The sequence below is a fragment of the Delphinapterus leucas genome, chromosome 5 (genome assembly GCF_059928025.1).
Source record: "Delphinapterus leucas isolate spDelLeu-1000000601 "Yukka" chromosome 5, BTC_Dleu_Yukka2, whole genome shotgun sequence".
NCBI lineage: Eukaryota > Metazoa > Chordata > Mammalia > Artiodactyla > Monodontidae > Delphinapterus > Delphinapterus leucas.
In genome coordinates this window covers 101286674-101306331 of record NC_143133.1, presented here as the reverse complement: position 1 = coordinate 101306331, position 19658 = coordinate 101286674, and the positions used below count along the sequence as shown (strand labels likewise).

Genomic DNA, 19658 nt, shown 5'->3' with positions numbered 1-19658 from the left:
GTTGTTTGTTTTTTTGTTATTGAGCTGCATGAGCTGCTTGTAAATTTTGGAGATTAATCCTTTGTCAGTTGCTTCATTTGCAAATATTTTCCCCCATTCTGAGGGTTGTCTTTTGGTCTTGTTTATGGTTTCCTTTGCTGTGCAAAAGTTTGAAGTTTCATTAGGTCCCATTTGTTTATTTTTGTTTTTATTTCCATTACTCTAGGAGGTGGGTCAAAAAGGATTTTGCTGTGATTTATGTCATAGAGTGTTCTGCCTATGTTTTCCTCTAAGAGTTTGATAGTTTCTGGCCTTACATTTAGGTCTTTAATCCATTTTGAGCTTATTTTTGTGTATGGTGTTAGGGAGTGATCTAATCTCATACTTTTACATGTATCTGTCCAGTTTTCCCAGCACCACTTATTGAAGGGGCTGTCCTTTCTCCACTGTACATTCCTGCCACCTTTGTCAAAGATAAGGTGTCCATATGTGCGTGGGTTTATCTCTGGGCTTTCTATCCTGTTCCATTGATCTATGTTTCTGTTTTTGTGCCAGTACCATACTATCTTGATTACTGTAGCTTTGTAGTATAGTCTGAAGTCAGGGAGCCTGATTCCTCCAGCTCCGTTTTTCGTTCTCAAGATTGCTTTGGCTATTCGGGGTCTTTTGTGTTTCCATACAAATTGTGAAATTTTTTGTTCTAGTTCTGTGAAAAATGCCAGTGGTAGTTTGATAGGGATTGCATTGAATCTATAGATTGCTTTGGGTAGTAGAGTCATTTTCACAATGTTGATTCTTCCAGTCCAAGAACATGATATATCTCTCCATCTATTTGTATCACCTTTAATTTCTTTCATCAGTGTCTTATAATTTTCTGCATACAGGTCTTTTGTCTCCTTAGGTAGGTTTATTCCTAGATATTTTATTCTTTTTGTTGCAATGGTAAATGGGAGTGTTTTCTTGATTTCAATTTCAGATTTTTCATCATTAGTATATAGGAATGCCAGAGATTTCTGTGCATTAATTTTGTATCCTGCTACTTTACCAAATTCACTGATTAGCTCTCAGTAGTTTTCTGGTAGCATCTTTAGGATTCTCTGTGTATAGTATCATGTCATCTGCAAACAGTGACAGCTTTACTTCTTCTTTTCCGATTTGGATTCCTTTTATTTCCTTTTCTTCTCTGATTGCTGTAGCTAAAACTTCCAAAGCTATGTTGAATAACAGTGGTGAGAGTGGGCAACCTTGTCTTATTCCTGATCTTCGTGGAAATGCTTTCAGTTTTTCACCATTGAGGATGATGTTGGCTGTGGGCTTGTCATATATGGCCTTTATTATGTTGAGGAAAGTTCCCTCTCTGCCTACTTTCTGCAGGGTTTTTATCATAAATGGCTGTTGAATTTTGTCAAAAGCTTTCTCTGCATCTATTGAGATGATCATATGGTTTTTCTCCTTCAATTTGTTAATATGGTTTATCCCATTGATAGATTTGCCTATATTGAAGAATCTTTGCATTCCTGGAATAAACCCCACTTGATCATGGCTTATGATCCTTTTAATGTGGTGTTGGATTCTGTTAGCTAGTATTTTGTTGAGGATTTTTGCATCTATGTTCATCAGTGATATTCGCCTGTAGTTTTCTTTCTTTGTGACATCCTTGTCTGGTTTTGGTATCAAGGTGATGGTGGCCTCGTAGAAGGAATTTGGGAGTGTTCCTCCCTCTGCTATATTTTGGAAGAGTTTGAGAAGGATAGGTGTTAGCTCTTCTCTAAATGTTTGATAGAATTCGCCTGTGAAGCCATCTGGTCCTGGGCTTTTGTTTGTTGGAAGATTTTTAATCACAGTTTCAATTTCAGTGCTTGTGATTGGTCTGTTCATATTTTCTGTTTCTTCCTGATTCAGTCTTGGCAGGTTGTGCATTTCTAAGAATTTGTCCATTTCTTCTAGGTTGTCCATTTTATTGGCATAGAGTTGCTTGTAATAATCTCTCATGATCTTTTTTATTTCTGCAGTGTCAGTTGTTACTTCTCCTTTTTCATTTCTAATTCTATTGATTTGAGTCTTCTCCCTTTTTTTTCTTGATGAGTCTGGCTAGTGGTTTATCTATTTTGTTTATCTTCTCAAAGAACCAGCTTTTAGTTTTATTGATCTTTGCTATTGTTTCCTTCATTTCTTTTTCATTTATTTCTGATCTGATTTTTATGATTTCTTTCCTTCTGCTAGCTTTGGGGTTTTCTTGTTCTTCTTTCTCTAATTGCTTGAGGTGCAAGGTTAGGTTGTTTATTCGAGATGTTTCCTGCTTCTTAAGGTGGGCTTGTATTGCTGTGAACTTCCCCCTTAGAACTGCTTTTGCTGCATCCCATAGGTTTTGGGTCGTTGTGTCTCCATTGTCATTTGTTTCTAGGTATTTTTTTATTTCCTCTTTGATTTCTTCAGTGATCACTTCATTATTAAGTAGTGTATTGTTTAGCCTCCATGTGTTTGTATTTTTTACAGATCTTTTCCTGTAATTGATATCTAGTCTCGTGGCATTGTGGTCGGAAAAGATACTTGATACAATTTCAATTTTCTTAAATTTACCAAGGCTTGATTTGTGACCCAGGATATCTATGCTGGAGAATGTTCCATGAGCACTTGAGAAAAATGTGTATTCTGTTGTTTTTGGATGGAGTGTCCTATAAATATCAATTAAGTCCATCTTGTTTAATGTATCATTTAAAGCTTGTGTTTCCTTATTTATTTTCATTTTGGATGATCTGTCCATGGGTGAAAGTGGGGTGTTAAAGTCCCCTACTATGAATGTGTTACTGTCGATTTCCCCTTTTATCGCTGTTAGTATTTGCCTTATGTATTGAGGTGCTCCTATGTTGGGTGCATAAATATTTACAATTGTTATATCTTCTTCTTGGATTGATCCCTTGATCATTATGTAGTGTCCTTCTTTGTCTCGTCTAATAGTCCTTATTTTAAAATCTATTTTGTCTGATATGAGACTTGCTACTCCAGCTTTCTTTTGGTTTCCATTTGCATGGAATATCTTTTTCCATCCCCTTACTTTCAGTCTGTATGTGTCTCTGGGTCTGAAGTGGGTCTCTTGTAGACAGCATATATAAGGGTCTGGTTTTTGTATCCATTCAGCCAATCTGTGTCTTTTGGTGGGAGCATTTAGTCCATTTACATTTAAGGTAATTATTGATATGTATGTTCCTATTCCCATTTTCTAAATTGTTTTGGGTTCGTTATTATACGTCTTTTCCTTCTCTTGTGTTTCTTGTCTAGAGAAGTTCCTTTAGCATTTGTTGTAAAGCTGGTTTGGTAGTGCTGAACTCTGTCAGCTTTTGCTTGTCTGTAAAGGTATTAATTTCTCCATCAAATCTGAATGAGATCCTTGCTGGGTAGAGTAGTCTTGGTTGCAGGTTTTTCTCCTTCATCACTTTCAGTATGTCCTGCGACTCCCTTCTGGCTTGTAGGGTTTCTGCTGAGAGATCAGTTGTTAACCTTATGGGGATTCCCTTGTGTGTAATTTGTTGTTTTTCCCTTGCTGCTTTTAATATGTTTTCTTTGTATTTAATTTTTGACAGTTTGATTAATATGTGTCTTGGCGTATTTCTCCTTGGATTTATCCTGTATGGGATTCTGTGTGCTTCCTGGACTTGGTTAATTATTTCCTTTCCCGTATTAGGGAAGTTTTCAACTATAATCTCTTCAAATATTTTCTCAGTCCCTTTCTTTTTCTCTTCTTCTTCTGGAACCCCTATAATTCGAATGTTGATGCGTTTAATGTTGTCCCAGAGGTCTCTGGGACTGTCCTCAGTTCTTTTCATTCTTTTTTCTTTATTCTGCTCTGCAGTAGTTATTTGCACTATTTTATCTTCCAGGTCACTTATCCGTTCTTCTGCCTCAGTTATTCTGCTATTGATCCCATCTAGAGTACTTTTAATTTCATTTATTGTGTTGTTCATCATTGCTTGTTTCATCTTTATTTCTTCTAGGTCCTTGTTAACTGTTTCTTGCATTTTGTCCATTTTATTTCCAAGATTTCGGATCATCCTTACTATCATTATTCTGAATTCTTTTTCAGGTAGACTGCCTATTTCCTCTTCATTTGTCAAGTGTGGTGCATTTTTATCTTGCTCCTTTATCTGCTGTGTGTTTTTCTGTCTTCTCATTTTGCTTATCTTACTGTGTTTGGGGTCTCCTTTTTGCAGGCTGCAGGTTCATAGTTCCCGTTGTTTTTGATGTCTGTCTCCAGTGGCTAAGGTTGTTTCAGTGGGTTGTGTAGGCTTCCTGGTGGAGGGGACTAGTGCCTGTGTTGTGGTGGATGAGGCTGGATCTTGTCTCTCTAGTGGGCAGGTTCACGTCTGGTGGTGTGTTTTGGGGTGTCTGTGGCCTTATTATGATTTTAGGCAGCCTCTCTGCTAATGGTTGGGGTTGTGTTCCTGTTTTGCTAGTTGTTTGGCATAGGTTGTCCAGCACTGTAGCTTGCTGGTCGTTGAGTGAAGCTGGGTGCTGGTGTTAAGATGGAGGTCTCTGGGAGATTTTCGCCATTTGATATTATGTGGAGCTGGGAGGTCTCTTGTTGACCAGTGTCCTGAAGTTGGCTGTCCTACCTCAGAGGCAGAGCCCTGACTCCTGGCTGGAGCACCAAGAGCCTTTCATCCACACGGCTCAGAATAAAAGGGAGAAAAAGTAGAGAGAATTAGTAGAAGTATGAAGAAAGAAGGAAAGGAGGGATGGAAGGAAGGAAGAAAGAAAGAAGCAAGGAAGGAAAGAAGGCAAGAAGGAAAGAAAGGAGGGATGGAGGGAGGAAGGAAGGAAGGAGGGAAAGAAGGAAAAAGGCAGAAAGAAAGAAGATAGAGTAAAATAAAATAAAGTATAATAAAGTTATTGAATTAAAAAATACTTATTTAGAAGAAAAAAGGGACAGATAGAACCTTAGGACAAATGTTGGAAGCAAAGCTATACAGACAAAATCTTACACAGAAGCATACACATACACCCTCAAAAAAAGAGGCAAAGGGGGAAAAATCATAAATCTTGCTCTCAGAGCCCACCTCCTCAATTTGGGATGATTTGTTGTCTAAAGGAGGGAAGGAAGGAAGGAAAGAAAGAAAGAAAGAAAGAACGAAGGTAAAGTATAATAAAGTTATTAAAATTAAAATTATTAAGAAAAAAATTTTAAAAAAAACATGGACGGATAGAACCCTAGGACAAATGGTGGAAGCAAAACTATACAGACAAGATCTCACACAGAAGCATACACATACACATTCACAAAAAGAGGAAAAGGGGAAAAAATCATAGATCTTGCTCTCGAAGCCCACCTCCTCAATTTGGGATGACTCATTGTCTATTCATGTATTCCACAGATGCAGGTACATGAAGTTGATTGTGGAGCTTTAATCCGCTGTTTCTGAGGCTGCTGGGAGAGATTTCCCTTTCTCTTCTTTGTTCTCACAGCTCACAGGGGCTCAGCTCTGGATTTGGCCCTGCCTCTGCGTGTAGGTCGCTGGAGGGCGTCTGTTTTTTGCTCAGACAGGACGGGGTTAAAGGAGCAGCTGATTCGGGGGCTCTGGCGCACTCAGGCCGGGGGGGGGGGGCGGAGGGAGGGGCAGTGCGTGCCCAGCGTGACGTTGCACCAGCCTGAGGCCCGCCGTGCGTTCTCCCGGGGAAATTGTCCCTGGATCCCGGGAACCTGGCAGTGGTGGGCTGCACAGGCTCTGCGGAAGAGGGGTGTGGATAGTGACCTGTGCTCGCACACAGGCCCCTTGGTGGCGGCAGCAGCAGCCTTAGCGTCTCCCGCCCGTCCCTGGGGTCCGTGCTTTTAGCCGCGGCTCGCGCCCGTCTCTGGGGTCCGCGCTTTTAGCCGCGGCTCGCGCCAGTCTCTAAGGTCCGCGCTTTTAGCCGCGGCTCGCGCCCGTCTCTGGAGCTCCTTTAAGCAGCGCTCTTAAACCCCTCTCCTCGCGCACCAGGAAACAAAGAGGGAAGAAAAAGTCTCTTGCCTCTTCGGCAGGTGCAGACTTTTCCCCGGATTCCCTCCCGGCTAGCCGTGGTGCACTAACCCCTTCAGGCTATGTTCAAGCCGCCAACCCCAGTCCTCTCCCTGCGCTCTGACCGAAACTGTTGGGAGATTTTTGATTACTGATACAATCTCTTTACAAGTTATAGGTCTATTCAGATTTTCTGTTTCTTTGTGATTTAGTCTTAATAGGTTTTGTGTTTCTAGGAACTTGTCCTTTTCATCTAGGTTATCCAATTTGTTGATGTACAGTTCATAATTTTTTCTTATAGTTCTTTTTATTTCTTCAGAATCAGTAGTAATGTCCCCATTTTCATTTCTGAATATAGTGATTTGAGGCTTATCTCTTTTTTCTTTTTTTTTTTTTTTGCTGTACGCGGGCCTCTCACTGTTGTGGCCTCTCCCGTTGCAGAGCACAGGCTCCAGATGCGCAGGCCCAGCAGCCATGGCTCACAGGCCCAGCCGCTCCGCGGCATGTGGGATCCTCCTGGACTGGGGCACAAACCCGTGTCCCCTGCATCGGCAGGCGGACTCTCAACCGCTGCACCACCAGGGAAGCCCTTCTTTTTTCTTCAATTTTATTTATCTTTGGCAGTGTTGGGTCTTCGTTGCTGCGTGGGGCTTTCTCTAGTTGCGGTGAGCAGGGGCTACTCTTTGTTGCGGTGCATGGGCTTCTCATTACGGTGGCTTCTCTTTTTGCGGAGCACGGGCTCTAGACGCACAGGCTTCAGTAGTTGCGGCACAAGGGCTCAGGAGCTGTGTCCCGCGGGCTCTAGAACGCAGGCTCAGTAGTTGTGGCACATGGGCTTAGTTGCTCCATGGCATGTGGGATCTTCCCAGACCAGGGATTGAACTCATGTCCCCTTCTTTGGCACGTGTGTTCTTAGCCACTGCACCACCTGGGAAGTCCCTCTCTTTTTTTCGTAGTCTGTCTAGCTGAAGTTTTTTCAATTTTATTGATCTTTTCGGAGAACCAACTTTTGGCTTGATTGACTTTCCTCTGTTGTTTTTCTCTTCTCTGTTTAATTTCTCTTTGCTCAAACCTTTATTATTTACTTCCTTCTGGTAGGTTTGGGTTTAGTTTATTCATCTTTTTTCTAGTTCCTGAGGTTTTAAAGTTAGGTTGTTGATTTGATTTTTTTTTTGATGTGTTTAAAACTGTAAATTTCCCCCTTGGTGGGAAATCAGCTTAGCTTTCACTGCATCTCATGTTTTAGTATGTTGTGTTTTTGTTTTCATTTGTCTCTAAGTATTTTCTAATTTCTCTGTGATTTCTTCTTTGATCCATCAGTTGTCTAAAATTGTGTTAATTTCCACAATTTTGTAAATTCTTCGGTTTTCTTTTTTGTTATTGATTTCTAACTTCATTGTGTTGTGGTTAGAGAAGATACTTGGTATATCTATCTTTTAAAATCTATTGAGTCTTAATTTGTGGCCTAATGTGTCATCTCTCCTGGAAAACGTCCCATGTGCATGCACTTGAGAAGAATGTGTATTCTGCTGTTGTTGGGTAGTGTTCTGTATATGTCTGTTAGATCTAGTTGGTTTATTATGTTAAGTCCTCTGTTTCCATACTTATGTCTGGTTGTTTTGTTCATTATTGTGAGTAGGCTATTGAAGTCTCCAACTATTATTGTAGAACTGTCTGTTTCTCCCTTCATTTCTTAGTTTTTGCTCCATATGTTTTCATGACTTGTCATTACATATGTAAATGTTTATAATTGTATATTCTTGCTGTATTGAACCTTTTATTAATATATACTGTCCTTTTTTGTTTCTTGTAACATTTTTTATTTAAAATCTTATTTTTGTCTGATACTGGTGTAGCCACTTTGGCTCTTTTTTTGGTTACTGTTTGCATGGAATATTTTTTTCAATCCTTTTCATTTCAACCTGTTTGTGTTTTTGGATCTCAAATGAGTCTTGTGTAGACAGCATATAATTGGATCGTGTGTTTTTATTCATTCTGCCAATCTCTGTCTTTTGATTGGAGTGTTTAATTCATTGATGTTTGTAGTAATTACTGATTAGGAAGGACTTATTTCTGGTATTGTGCTATTTGTTTCCTATGTGCCTTAGAGCTTTTTGAGCCTCATTTCCTGTATTACTGTCTTCTTTTGTGTTTAGTTGATCTTTTTTTGTAGTGAAATGTTTAAGTTCCTTTCTGACTTATTTTCTTATGTGTATACTCTATAGGCATTTTCTTTGTGGTTATCATGAGGATTACATTTAACATCCTAAAATTATAATACTCTAATTTGAATTTATACTAGCTTAGCTTCAATAACAGACAAAAAGTCTGCTTCTTTACAGTTTCATCTCTACCCTTTTCAGTTGTTGATGTCACAAAATTGCATCTTTATACATTGTGTGCCTAAAAACATGAACTAAAAATTCAAATTATTAAAATTGTTTAATTTAAATTTTATTTAAGTTCTATTTTTTACTTATTATTTTAAGTATTCTCCTAAATTATGTAGGAAACGTGATTTGGTGTAACAAAGCAAAATTACAGTAAAACTAGTTTTTTACATTAATAATTCTTTAAAAATGTATTTGTCTCTCAAATATAAAAAGTACAGTTACAAACCACTGTTACAATAATACTAGCTTTTCTACTTACCCATGTATTTACTTTTATATTCATATAGCTTTGAGTTACTGTCTAGTGTTCTTTCATCTCTTTCATTTTGTAGGTCTCCCTTGAGTTGCACACCAGGTCTAGTGATCATGAACTCCCTCAGCTTTTGTTTATCTGGGTGTGTCTTATTTTCTCCCTCACTTTTGTGAGGACAGTTTTTCTGGATATAGATCCTTCATTGACACATTTTGTCTTTTAGTACTTTTAACATATCCGCCCATTGTCTTTTGGCCTCCAAAGTTACTGATGAGAAATCTGCTGATAATCTTATTGAGATCACTGGTATGTGATGATTCACTTCTCTTCTTGTTTTCAAGATTCTCTCTTTAGCTTTTTGGAAGTTTGATTATAATATGTCTTGGTGTGGGTCTCTTTGAGGTCATATTTTTTGGAGTCTCTTGGATGTTTATGTTCATGTCTTTCATTAAATTTGGGAAGTTTTCAGCCAGTATTTCTTCAGATATTCTCTCTGCCCCCTTCTCTGTCTTTTATCCTTCTAGGACTCTCATGATATGTATGTTGATCTGTTTGATGGTGTCCCACAGGTCCCTTAGGTGCTGTTTATGTTTCTTCAATCTTTGTCAGACTTGATAATTTTCATTGTCTTAGCTTCAACTTTGCTAAATCTTTTTTCTACCTGCCCAGATCTGCCTTCAGATCCCTCTAATGATTTTTTTTACATTTATTTATTTATTTTTGGCTGCATTGGGTCTTCATTGCTGCACGTGGGCTTTCTCTAGTTGTGGTGAGTGGGGTCTACTCTTTGTTGTGGTGCATGGGCATCTCATTGCGGTGTCTTCTCTTGTTGCGGAGCACAGGCTCTAGGCGTGTGGGCTTCAGTAGTTGTGGCTAGTGGGCTCTAGAGCGTAGGCTCAGTAGTTGTGGTGCACAGGCTTAGTTGCTTCATGACATGTGAGATCTTCCCAGACCAGGGCTTGAACCTGTGTCCCCTGCATTGGCAGGCGGATTCTTAACCACTGTGCCACCAGGGAAGCCCCCCTCTAATGAATTTTTAATTTCAGTTATTAATATTACAGTTCCAGAATCTCTCTGTGGTTCCTTTTTAGGTTTTCTGTTTTTCTATTGATAGTTCCATTTTGTTAACACAAATGACTTTGTTCACATCTTCCTTTAGTTCTTTGAGCATCTTCAAGACAGTCTTTTTAAAGTCTTTGAAAAAGAACTAATAGCATTTTTACTAGACAGAGACAGTTTCTGTTGATTTATTTTTCCCGTTTAATAGGCCATACTTTTCTGTTTCTTTGTATGCCTTGTGATTTTTTTGGTTGTTAAATACTAGATGTTTGAGTCTAATAATGTGGTAACTCTGAAAATCAGATTTTTCCCTATTCCTTAAGGCTTCTTGTTTTTTTTTTGTTGTTTGGCTTTTTTTTTTTTTTTTTTTAATTGTTGTGGGCTGTCTTTATGATGAAGATCAGCTTGAGGTTTAAACTTAAAGTCTTCTCAGGTCTTTTCTGAGCCTTTTCCTGGGCATGCATGGTCACTTTCTGATTTTCCTTGTATATGCAGTTGTTTTTTAATGTCTTAGTCTTTAGTGTCTTACTTCCAAAAGGGGAAATAGTGAAAAATGCAGCGGTAAAGGGCACCAGCCTTTAAAATATCCTGGAAGTCACTTCAGATGAGAGGGAGGGGCCTGCAACAGTGGGAGGAGGTGCAATAACAGTGGCTGGCCACCTCTTTGTCTGCACCTCTGTGATCAGAAACAGTAGTGAGCAATCAGAGGAGAGATCCCTGATATTCAGAGGGTAGAGTCCTTCTTGCCTACTGTGGCTTCTGCAAACTCTGTGCAAGCTGCTCCAGAAACACGTGCACAGCTGCTTGCCACATGGCTGAGGGTGGGCAGCTGCTACTGTACACAGAGCTGAAATTGACCAAAGTCAACTGTAATTTACTAAGTCTTCTGGAAGTTGTAATCCTTCAGCCGACTCCAGAGTTTCAAAACAGTTACATCAGACAGATTCTGTCAGTGCAGTTGTTGTCTATGTGGGGAGACAGATTCCTTGTGCTTCTACTCCACCATCTTCCCACAATTTTCCAATTAGATTTTAAAGGAGTCCCTTCACTGATACAGTTAGCTGAGGTGGCTTATGTGACATTTAGTGTAAAAGTACAAAGTCACCTGTTCTTCTTTCAACAGTGATTTATATGGTCATTTTACATATATGGTATTGGTAAACTATAATTTCTAGTAATCATTTTTTGAGTGGTTGTTTTATGTGTGTTTTGTTATTTTTTTTCAGTCTCAGCTAACTGGACAATGGCAGTTGAGTACGTTTTGAAAAATGTCTGAAGTTTAGTGGACTGCATCTACCTTCTCCCCATCTACCTTTTCCCCGTCCTTTACAAAAGAATAAATGGGATGTTTGAGAAGAGAGCTGTATTAAAAGAAGAGTGTTACAAATGGCTTCAGAATCTGTGAATGCAAAACAAGCTAGGAATCGCTTCACAAAGGGGAAGAGGCAACAGCACCAGCAAATAAAGAACAGATCTTCACTTGGTGATGGTGATGGAGAAGACTCCTTTATCTTTGAAGCAAATGAAGCTTGGAAAGATTTTCATGGTTCTCTTCTTCAGTTTTATGAAAATGGAGAACTCTGTGATATCACATTGAAGGTGAGACTGTCTTTTTTTCTTTCCTCAACCTCTTCAGTGTATTATATAAAATAAAGGTTTCCATAACCACGCAAGGCAAATTTTTGGTGCTTTACTTATTATAGTCAGAACAGTTTTAGTTTCAACCCTTTATTGCATTGAAGGGGAAGGGACATAAGGGAGGGTAAGTAAAGGGAACCTAGCATAAGATAAAATTATTATACTAATTAAATGTTGATATTCACTATTTCTTAGTTTCACTTCTGAAAGTTCTGGAGCCCTAAAACAACAAATAGTTATTATTTGTGAAATGGATAAATTGCTGTTGACCAGATAAGCTTTTTTTTTTTTTTTTTTGGCTGCACTGTACGGCTTGCGGGATCTAAGTCCCCTGACCAGGGATTGAACCTGCACCCTCCTCAGTGAAAGCGTGGAGTCCTAACCACTGGACCGCCAGGGAATTAGCTTTTAACTTGTGAATTAAAAAATCTTGATGTTGGGAATTCCCTAGTGGTCTGGTGGTTAGGACTCCATGCTTCCATTGCAGGGGACATGGGTTTGATCCCTGGTCAGGGAACTAAGATCCTGCATGCTGCCTGGCGCAGCCAAAAAAAAAAAAAAAAACAAACTTGATGTATTCACTTACTCTTGATGTTAGTTAGAAGTCAGAATTCTTGGTTGTATATGTAACTGCACTAGTGTTTAACTGTGTGTTCCTATTCTGGTGTAAGCATATCTTGTTTTTCTGCACTTTTTTGCTTTATTGTGTTTCTCAGATAATGTGTTTTTTGTTTGTTTGTTTGTTTTAAACAAATTGAAGGTTTGTGGCAGCCCTGAGTTGTCAGGTGATGGTTAGCGTTTTTTAGTCTAAACATAACTTTTATATGCACCGGGAAACCAAAAAATTCATGTGACTTGCTTTATTGAGATATTTGCTTTATTGCAGTGGTCTGGAACTGAACCTGCAGTATCTCCAAGATATGCCTGTAATTTAATCTCTATTTCAATATTACCGTCTTTAAGTGAGATTGTTTATTTTTACCTGACAGTGAAGTAGAGTGTTTTTTAGACTTGGATGAAAAAGTCTTTAGTAAACTTTGTCTAAGGCCTATATGATCATGTTGCTCTGCTACAAAGGACAGTTTTAATAAAGTTGGAAAATTGATAAAGCAGTGTTGAAGAGCCTGTGTTCTAATTGTTTTTCATAGCTCATTTAAAGTACTTCTTACTATTCTTATCTCTCAGTGTAATATTAAATATTTTTGAGGATTTATGTGTATACATGCAGCATTTTCCACATGAGATTTGCCACTTTGGGATGTTTTAGATTTTGCTTTCTGCTCCTGATCAGCCAGGTTCTTAGAGCTCAGAGTTGTGGGGATTGAGGACACCCTTAGAGAATCAGATCAGGGACACTCAGCAAAAGTCTATAAACTGAATGCATAAATTCTGAGTTTTAGGCCCAGAATGTCCAGGAGTATAGTGTTATACTGTAAATAAATGACCTACATTCTCTTTACTTAAACTTTTAATTAGGACCTACAAATATGTAAGGACACTAAGATATTGAGAAGAAAACTATTAAATAATTTTACTAGCTTTATGTGAAATTTAGCCATGTATAAATTTTAATGAAGGAAGACCTAAACTGTAGGTGTAGAACACCTGATCTGTATAGTATATTATGTTTAATGCCATTGTTCTAATTTTCAACGCAAGTGTGAAATTCAGTGACCCACACTGGATTTGACAAAAATAAAAATGTAAAATAGATTATTTGAATTTAATAAATTATCAGTTCATCATATCAGTATACGTTGGAAAATAATTAAATAGAATATTATTGATTGTATACATTTTATAATTGGATCTTAGAATAATTTTTACTAGCTACTGCATGTAAACTTTCTTAAGTGAAAAGTAAGGATACAGCCATTTTAGGGCAAGTGATAACTAATCTCATAACTTTTCTTTGTTTATTGGGTAACTTCAGCAATAGGTTGAAGTGAAAACCTCAGAAGAATCTATGGTGGAAAAAAAAAGAATATGGTGGAAACCCAAAATTACTGTGTTTGAAGCAGTGATAGAAGTCATTTAGCAATGAGAAACTTTACTAATTTAAAGGAGCTATCATTTTTATTTTTTCAACTGTAAAATTATGACGATTAGGTTTTTGTGAGGAATAAGTGAATTGATAACATGTGAAGTCCTTATAACAGTGCTCAGTACATAATAATAAATAATCAGCTGTTAGGATCATTATGTGTACTATTCTTGTTGTTCCAAAAGTATTAGATAATGCTTCTACAGTATATTCTTACCATTAGAAAGAACTGTAGCTTAATCTTTTAGCAGGTCTGTTATTGGATTTGTTTCTTAATTCTAATTCAACATTTCTTAAACTTTCAGAATTTAACTGTCACAGAACAACTAAACCAAGCAGGATTATGGGTAGTTTACAATGCTCTGTTCAATACAAACTTCACTTTTTACATTCATATAACCTTGAGGATTATACTTTGATATATGCATCTCCTTTTTTTATTAGTATGCTTCATTAGATCATTATTGCTTTTAGGACAAGCATTTTAGAAAGACAGTTATCAAAACTGGTTTTATTGTTCATATGTAAGGCCATTAGTGTGTTTTTAAATTCCAAAGTGAGCACTGATATTGGAAAAACAAACTCATTTAACAGATATTTACTAAGGTCTTACCCTAGTATATGGAGAGTATAAATAAATCTGAATAATGTGCTGTACTTGCATTGAGGGAGTTTGAAATTTAGCTGGAGATAGGCACATACACAGCTAACTAAAATACAATTTAGTGATTGTCATTTTATGATATTTTTATGGAAGCATAGGAGAGGATCTGTTAACTATGTCTGAGAGGTGATTGGAAAGGCTTCACATAGGAGATTATATATAATCTTGAGGTCATTCCAGGGAAAGGTAAAACTTGTTTATATATTATTATGTATTTATTAGTGAAAATATTTTAGAACAGTATATCTAGTGGCAGCTCTAAAGTTATGTATGAGGGAAGATTCTTAAGGGCAACAGTTTGGTGTGGAAAAGGCAGAGGGAAATTGTCTTGAAAGGGGTATTGCATAGCTCTCATAATGCTTAAATTATACATCATAGATCAACAAGACTAGCATCTACAAAGATGCTTTTATTTATGTTTTATGTAGTTTGAGGAAATGTCATTATCCTTGTTAAAGATCATAGTTAATTTTACCTCAAGAAGTTGATAGAGATTATTAGAGGAGGACAATCCCTTACATCATCTCTTGATGCCATCACTGATTATGTTTCAGTCATGTTGTTTGGCTTTTTTTTTTGAAAGTGCACATTTCTGTGATTTTTTTTTTTAAAACAAGTATTTATAGGATTCTAATGAACACGTTCAAGACTCTAAGTGTTATAATTATTGGCTGTCAAAACTTTCAACTGATCAGGTAAGAATAAGTGCTCTGAAAGATTGCAGAGAAACAAAGTATTTGAACTGCATTATAGTAGTATACTTCCAAGAGGTAGAAATGATAAAATTGTTATTCTTATAAATGTAGCAGTTAACTCATGACCGGAGAGCAGGCATAATCTAATAAAAGAGAAACTAAAGGAGAAAGTGATTTTTTAAAAACATAAATTTATTTATTTTTGGCTGTGTTGTGTCTTCGTTGCTGCATGCCAGCTTTCTCTAGCTGCAGTGAGCGGGGGCTACTCTTTGTTGTGGTATGCGGGCTTCTCATGGCGGTGGCTTCTCTTCTTGTGGAGCACAGGCTCTAGGTGCACAGGCTTCAGTAGTTGTGGCTCGCGGGTTCTAGAGCACAGGCTCAGTAGTTGTGGTGCATGAGCTTAGTTGCTCTGCGTCATGTGGGATCCTCCCAGACCAGGGCTCGAACCCGTGTCCCCTGCATTGGCAGGCAGATTCTCAACCACTGCGCCACCAGATAAGCCCCTTGGAAGGAGTTCTTTAGACCCAACCAAGTTATCAGTTACTTGCTGCGCAGTCTTAATTTGGATGTTTGGTGGTCGTCTGGGTGGATCTTTTCAAGTCCAAAGACATAGAGCAATAGGAGAATGAGAAAGACTGAGTGGGAAAAGCCTTGGCCTCAGTGCGCTTCTTCATGGCCAGAGAACTGGTCTCTGCCAGATCCTGCAGGCAACGTCAGCTGCCACTTAACGGGCTACTTGAATCTACATGGCTCAGGATAAGTCCCAGCCACCCTTCAGAGGGGAGCCATAGCCCAATAGGCGGATCGAGATTATGGCCTTTGAGGCCCCGCATTGGGTGCCAGGAAAGATGTTGCAGGAAAGAGAGTGGGGTGCGAGAGGATGGTCACATCCCAAGTCATGTCTGAGTCCCTGGGATGGCTGCCAAGTGTGGGTTCTTGGCTTTGTGCAGGCAAGGATTCAAGAGCAAGACATAGTAAAGTGAAAGGTTTATTCAGGGAGATACACACTCCATAGAGCCCCAATTTTTTGATGTTCCTATTTCATATATAAGGCTCAAAGATCTTTTTAAAGTTAAGATGTGTATTTATTTATTTATTTATTTTTACAAAAATGTTAGTTTGCATTAGCCCCACATTCACAAAACTTAGAAAACAAAAGAAAATGTCCAGCCATTGTAGAACTCTAACATCCAAGTATCAATTCCTTTATTCCAATCAAAAACAATGTTCCCAGAATTCAGCACAAAACTGAAAACACTGCTGCTACCAGCCATAGTCCATAACGGTAACTTTAAATTGTCCAAGGGGATTAAGGAAGCATTTTAAATCACTGTCACTCCTACCAAAGGATTTTAGGCAACGAGAATTTATTTTCATACAAGAATAAATTTGCATTTTATCATTAAACAGTATGAGGGCCTTAACTGGGAATTACCAGTTTATAAACTTTCTCCCCCAAATTTGTGAATATATCTGAATGTTAAAATTTTCTTATTTAGAAGATGGGTATTTATTCTAAAAGGGTGCATAAGGGTATGATTTAGTGTGTATGTGTGTATATTAAATATACATGTTTTAGTTTATTTGAATCAAATTAAAGTTACAGAGGGACAGAGCCTTATAAACAACATGAAAATAGCTTGAGGGCCATTGATTTGTACAGCTTGGATGAGGAGGCATTGTAAAAATGATGTTTATCTGAAAATTATAGTACTTTCTTTTCCTAAAAAAAAAAAATACTAAAAAAAAACAACAACTTTGTGTCGAGGGCTGACTTTCAGTAGATTGCAGCGAGGGAGCTCCTCTGCTACCTATAAAACCCCGACCCAGAAGCAGTCGTCTACGAATGGTTTAGCACCAGTTTCCCAATGAACGTGCAGTGCGTGACAGGCAAGGGGGCGGCTGCCTTTCTGGCCACACCTGTAGTACCTTATTTTATAGTACTATTATGTAATAGAGTCTTTGTAAGTTGTTTAGTTGAGCAGGTTTACGTCATGTGAGATTTACGGATATTTACATAGAAACTAAATCTCAGTGGTGGCCAGTGCAGATGATCAAAAAAAAAAAAGATATTTTTAGACTATTTTTTAAATGTTTAATATCAGCTTTCAGATCCCATTTTAGGGCTAACGTGAATTTGAGAACATGCCAAGCTTTCTGCTGTAGTATAGTTTACAACTTGAATCTCAGTAGACTCTAAATCCTGCCTTCTAAATTATTTTAACAAAGTAAATATAGTATAACCAACAGAAACAATCATCTTGTACTTGTTGAAATAAGTGATATTCATTCTTACTCTACATTAGTGAAAAAAGCTGGGTAAGGGGCATTTATAAGCAAAACCTTTTATACATTGTAACATTCCTCAGGCCTTTTTCTTTAGGAGTTCTTATTTTAAAATTAGTTCCCAAATAATGAAACACAACTATAAGTGTATTACATAATCAAAATGTTACATGGAAACAGGATAATTGCTAAAACACTACTATCCTATTACTTGTACTCATTGATTATTTAACATAAAGTGCTGGGAAAACTGGATAACTACTGTGTTCAAAATAAGATGAGTAAGAGGTACAAACTATATGTATAAAATAAGGTACAAGGATATATTGTACAACACAGGGAATATAGCCAATGTTTTATAATAACTGTAAATGGAGTATAACCTTTAAAAATTGTGAATCAGTATATTGTACAACTGTAACATATAATATTGTACAGCAACTATACATCAATAAAAAAAGATATCTGTCTTCTCAGTACCAAAAACTTCCGGATGGAAATAGATTTGTGAAAAACATAAAACTAGAAAAAATACCTGTAAATATTTATGGACTGTTAGAATGATTCCCATTTCAAACATAGCACCTAAGGCAGAAGTCATAAGGAAAAAGATTGATTGGATTATATAAAAGCCCATAGGGAGTGAATAAAATTTTGAAGCATACTTATAAAACAGAAGTTTTGAAATGTATATATGACAAATGACTAATATTCTAAATGTCTGAGGAGTTCTTACAAATGAGAAAAAAAAGTCATGGAGTTCTTAGAAGAAATAAGCGTAGTCCAAAATTTATGAATGATTCAATCATATTAGTAACAAGTAAACTAAAACAATGAGATATTTCATACATTGAATTGGCAGATTTTTCTTAAGATAACATTCAGAATATGGCACAAATATTGTAAGTGGATCAGAAATGGACAGTTTAGTAGTATGTATCCAAATTGTACTTATCCTTTGAAACAGCATTTCTGTTTTTAGGAATTTATCTCTAGGAAATAATAGAGAATGTAAACAAAGATTCTCCTACAACAAAGTTCACTTCTGTGTTTGTAATGGCAGACTATTGGAAGCAATCTAATTTTTCAACACGGTGAGATTTCAGTGTTATTACATTTCTATAAAATATCATTTCAAAATGATTTAAATAGGAAATGAAAAAACTTCAGTTAAGCTCATAGTAAATACTAACATTGATTTGTTTACTCTGCTTCAATTTTCTCACTGGTAAATTGTGGATAATAATAGTATTGACTCATAGGGGCATTGGGACAATCGAGTGAGTTAATATATGAAAAGCACTTAGAATAGTGCCTGACACGATAACTGTAGTTAACAATATTGTGTTGTATATTTGAAAGTTGCTAAGAGAGTAGATCTTAAAAGTTCTCATCAGAAAGAAAAAAATTTGTAATTATATGAGGTGATGAATAGCTTACTAAAACTGTGCTAATCGTTTCACAATATATACATATATCAAATCATAATGTTGCATACCTTAAACTTATACAACATTGTACGTCAATAAAATTGGAAAAAAAGAAGGGACTCTTAGACCAAAAAAAAGTATAGTGCCTGATACATAGTAAGTGCTAGGTGATGTTTGCTATTAGCCTCATTAATTCACAAAATGCTTCTGAAATGTGAGATAATACAGAAAAATCATAGTTTATGGTATAATACATTATAGATACATGTATAAAAGATTTGACTCTAACTTGGAAGAAGAAAATTGCCTGACCTTAAGAAATTGGCCTAGATTGAAAGTAAGTGACAGGATTACATTGTTAAAACAAATACACTAAACTTGTCTGGAGTTTTTATCCCTGCTATACAGCATGTACTCAATGCTGATCTCAGGCTAATTTTGATATTAAACTGAGTCTCTCTTTGTTTTGTTTTGAACAGGTTGGCTCAAAGCTAATCTCTTGTCACAAACTGGTATTGGCTTGTGTTATTCCCTACTTCAGAGCTATGTTTCTCTCTGAAATGGCTGAAGCCAAGCAAACACTGATTGAGATCAGAGATTTTGATGGTGATGCAATAGAAGACTTGGTAAAGTTTGTCTATTCTTCACGACTCACTTTGACTGTTGACAATGTCCAGCCTCTCTTATATGCAGCCTGTATTCTACAGGTTGAACTGGTGGCTAGAGCTTGTTGTGAATACATGAAGTTACATTTTCATCCCTCCAATTGTCTGGCAGTAAGAGCCTTTGCAGAAAGTCACAATCGAATAGACTTAATGGACATGGCGGATCAGTATGCCTGTGAGCATTTTCCTGAAGTGGTGGAGTGTGAAGACTTTGTACGTGTGTCACCCCAGCATCTCCATAAGCTTTTGTCCTCCAGTGATCTAAATATTGAGAATGAAAAGCAGGTCTATAGTGCAGCCATCAAGTGGCTTCTTGCCAATCCTCAGCATCATTCCAAATGGTTGGATGAAACACTTGCACAGGTAGGGATGAATAAGATTGTGTATAGAAATGAAATGATATGGAAGCAAATCAGCATGTCCCATTTATCATAAAAAGTATAGATTATCCATTGATGTAATATGATGTGGAAATGGCTTTGACTCTTTCCTACTTACTAAACCATTTAAGGATAAGTCTGAATGTGTTTTATTTGAATTAGAAAGATCATTACTTGCTTTT

General features: G+C 37.2%; 1 protein-coding gene across 8 annotated transcripts in view; it reads left to right on the top strand.

Annotated features, from left to right (window-relative positions):
- The window catches only part of KLHL8 (kelch like family member 8), a 61063-nt gene that overhangs the window by 20029 nt on the left and 21376 nt on the right, over positions 1-19658 (top strand). For 7 of the 8 annotated variants that reach the window (XM_022561622.3, XM_089912278.1, XM_089912276.1 and 4 more), the window contains 2 exons: positions 10901-11273; positions 18911-19459. In XM_022561622.3, coding sequence (XP_022417330.2) covers positions 11061-11273; positions 18911-19459 — 762 coding nt within the window. In that variant the 5' untranslated portion in view covers positions 10901-11060. The remainder of the gene's footprint in view (positions 1-10900; positions 11274-18910; positions 19460-19658) is intronic. The other variant, XM_089912281.1, reaches the window with a different exon arrangement.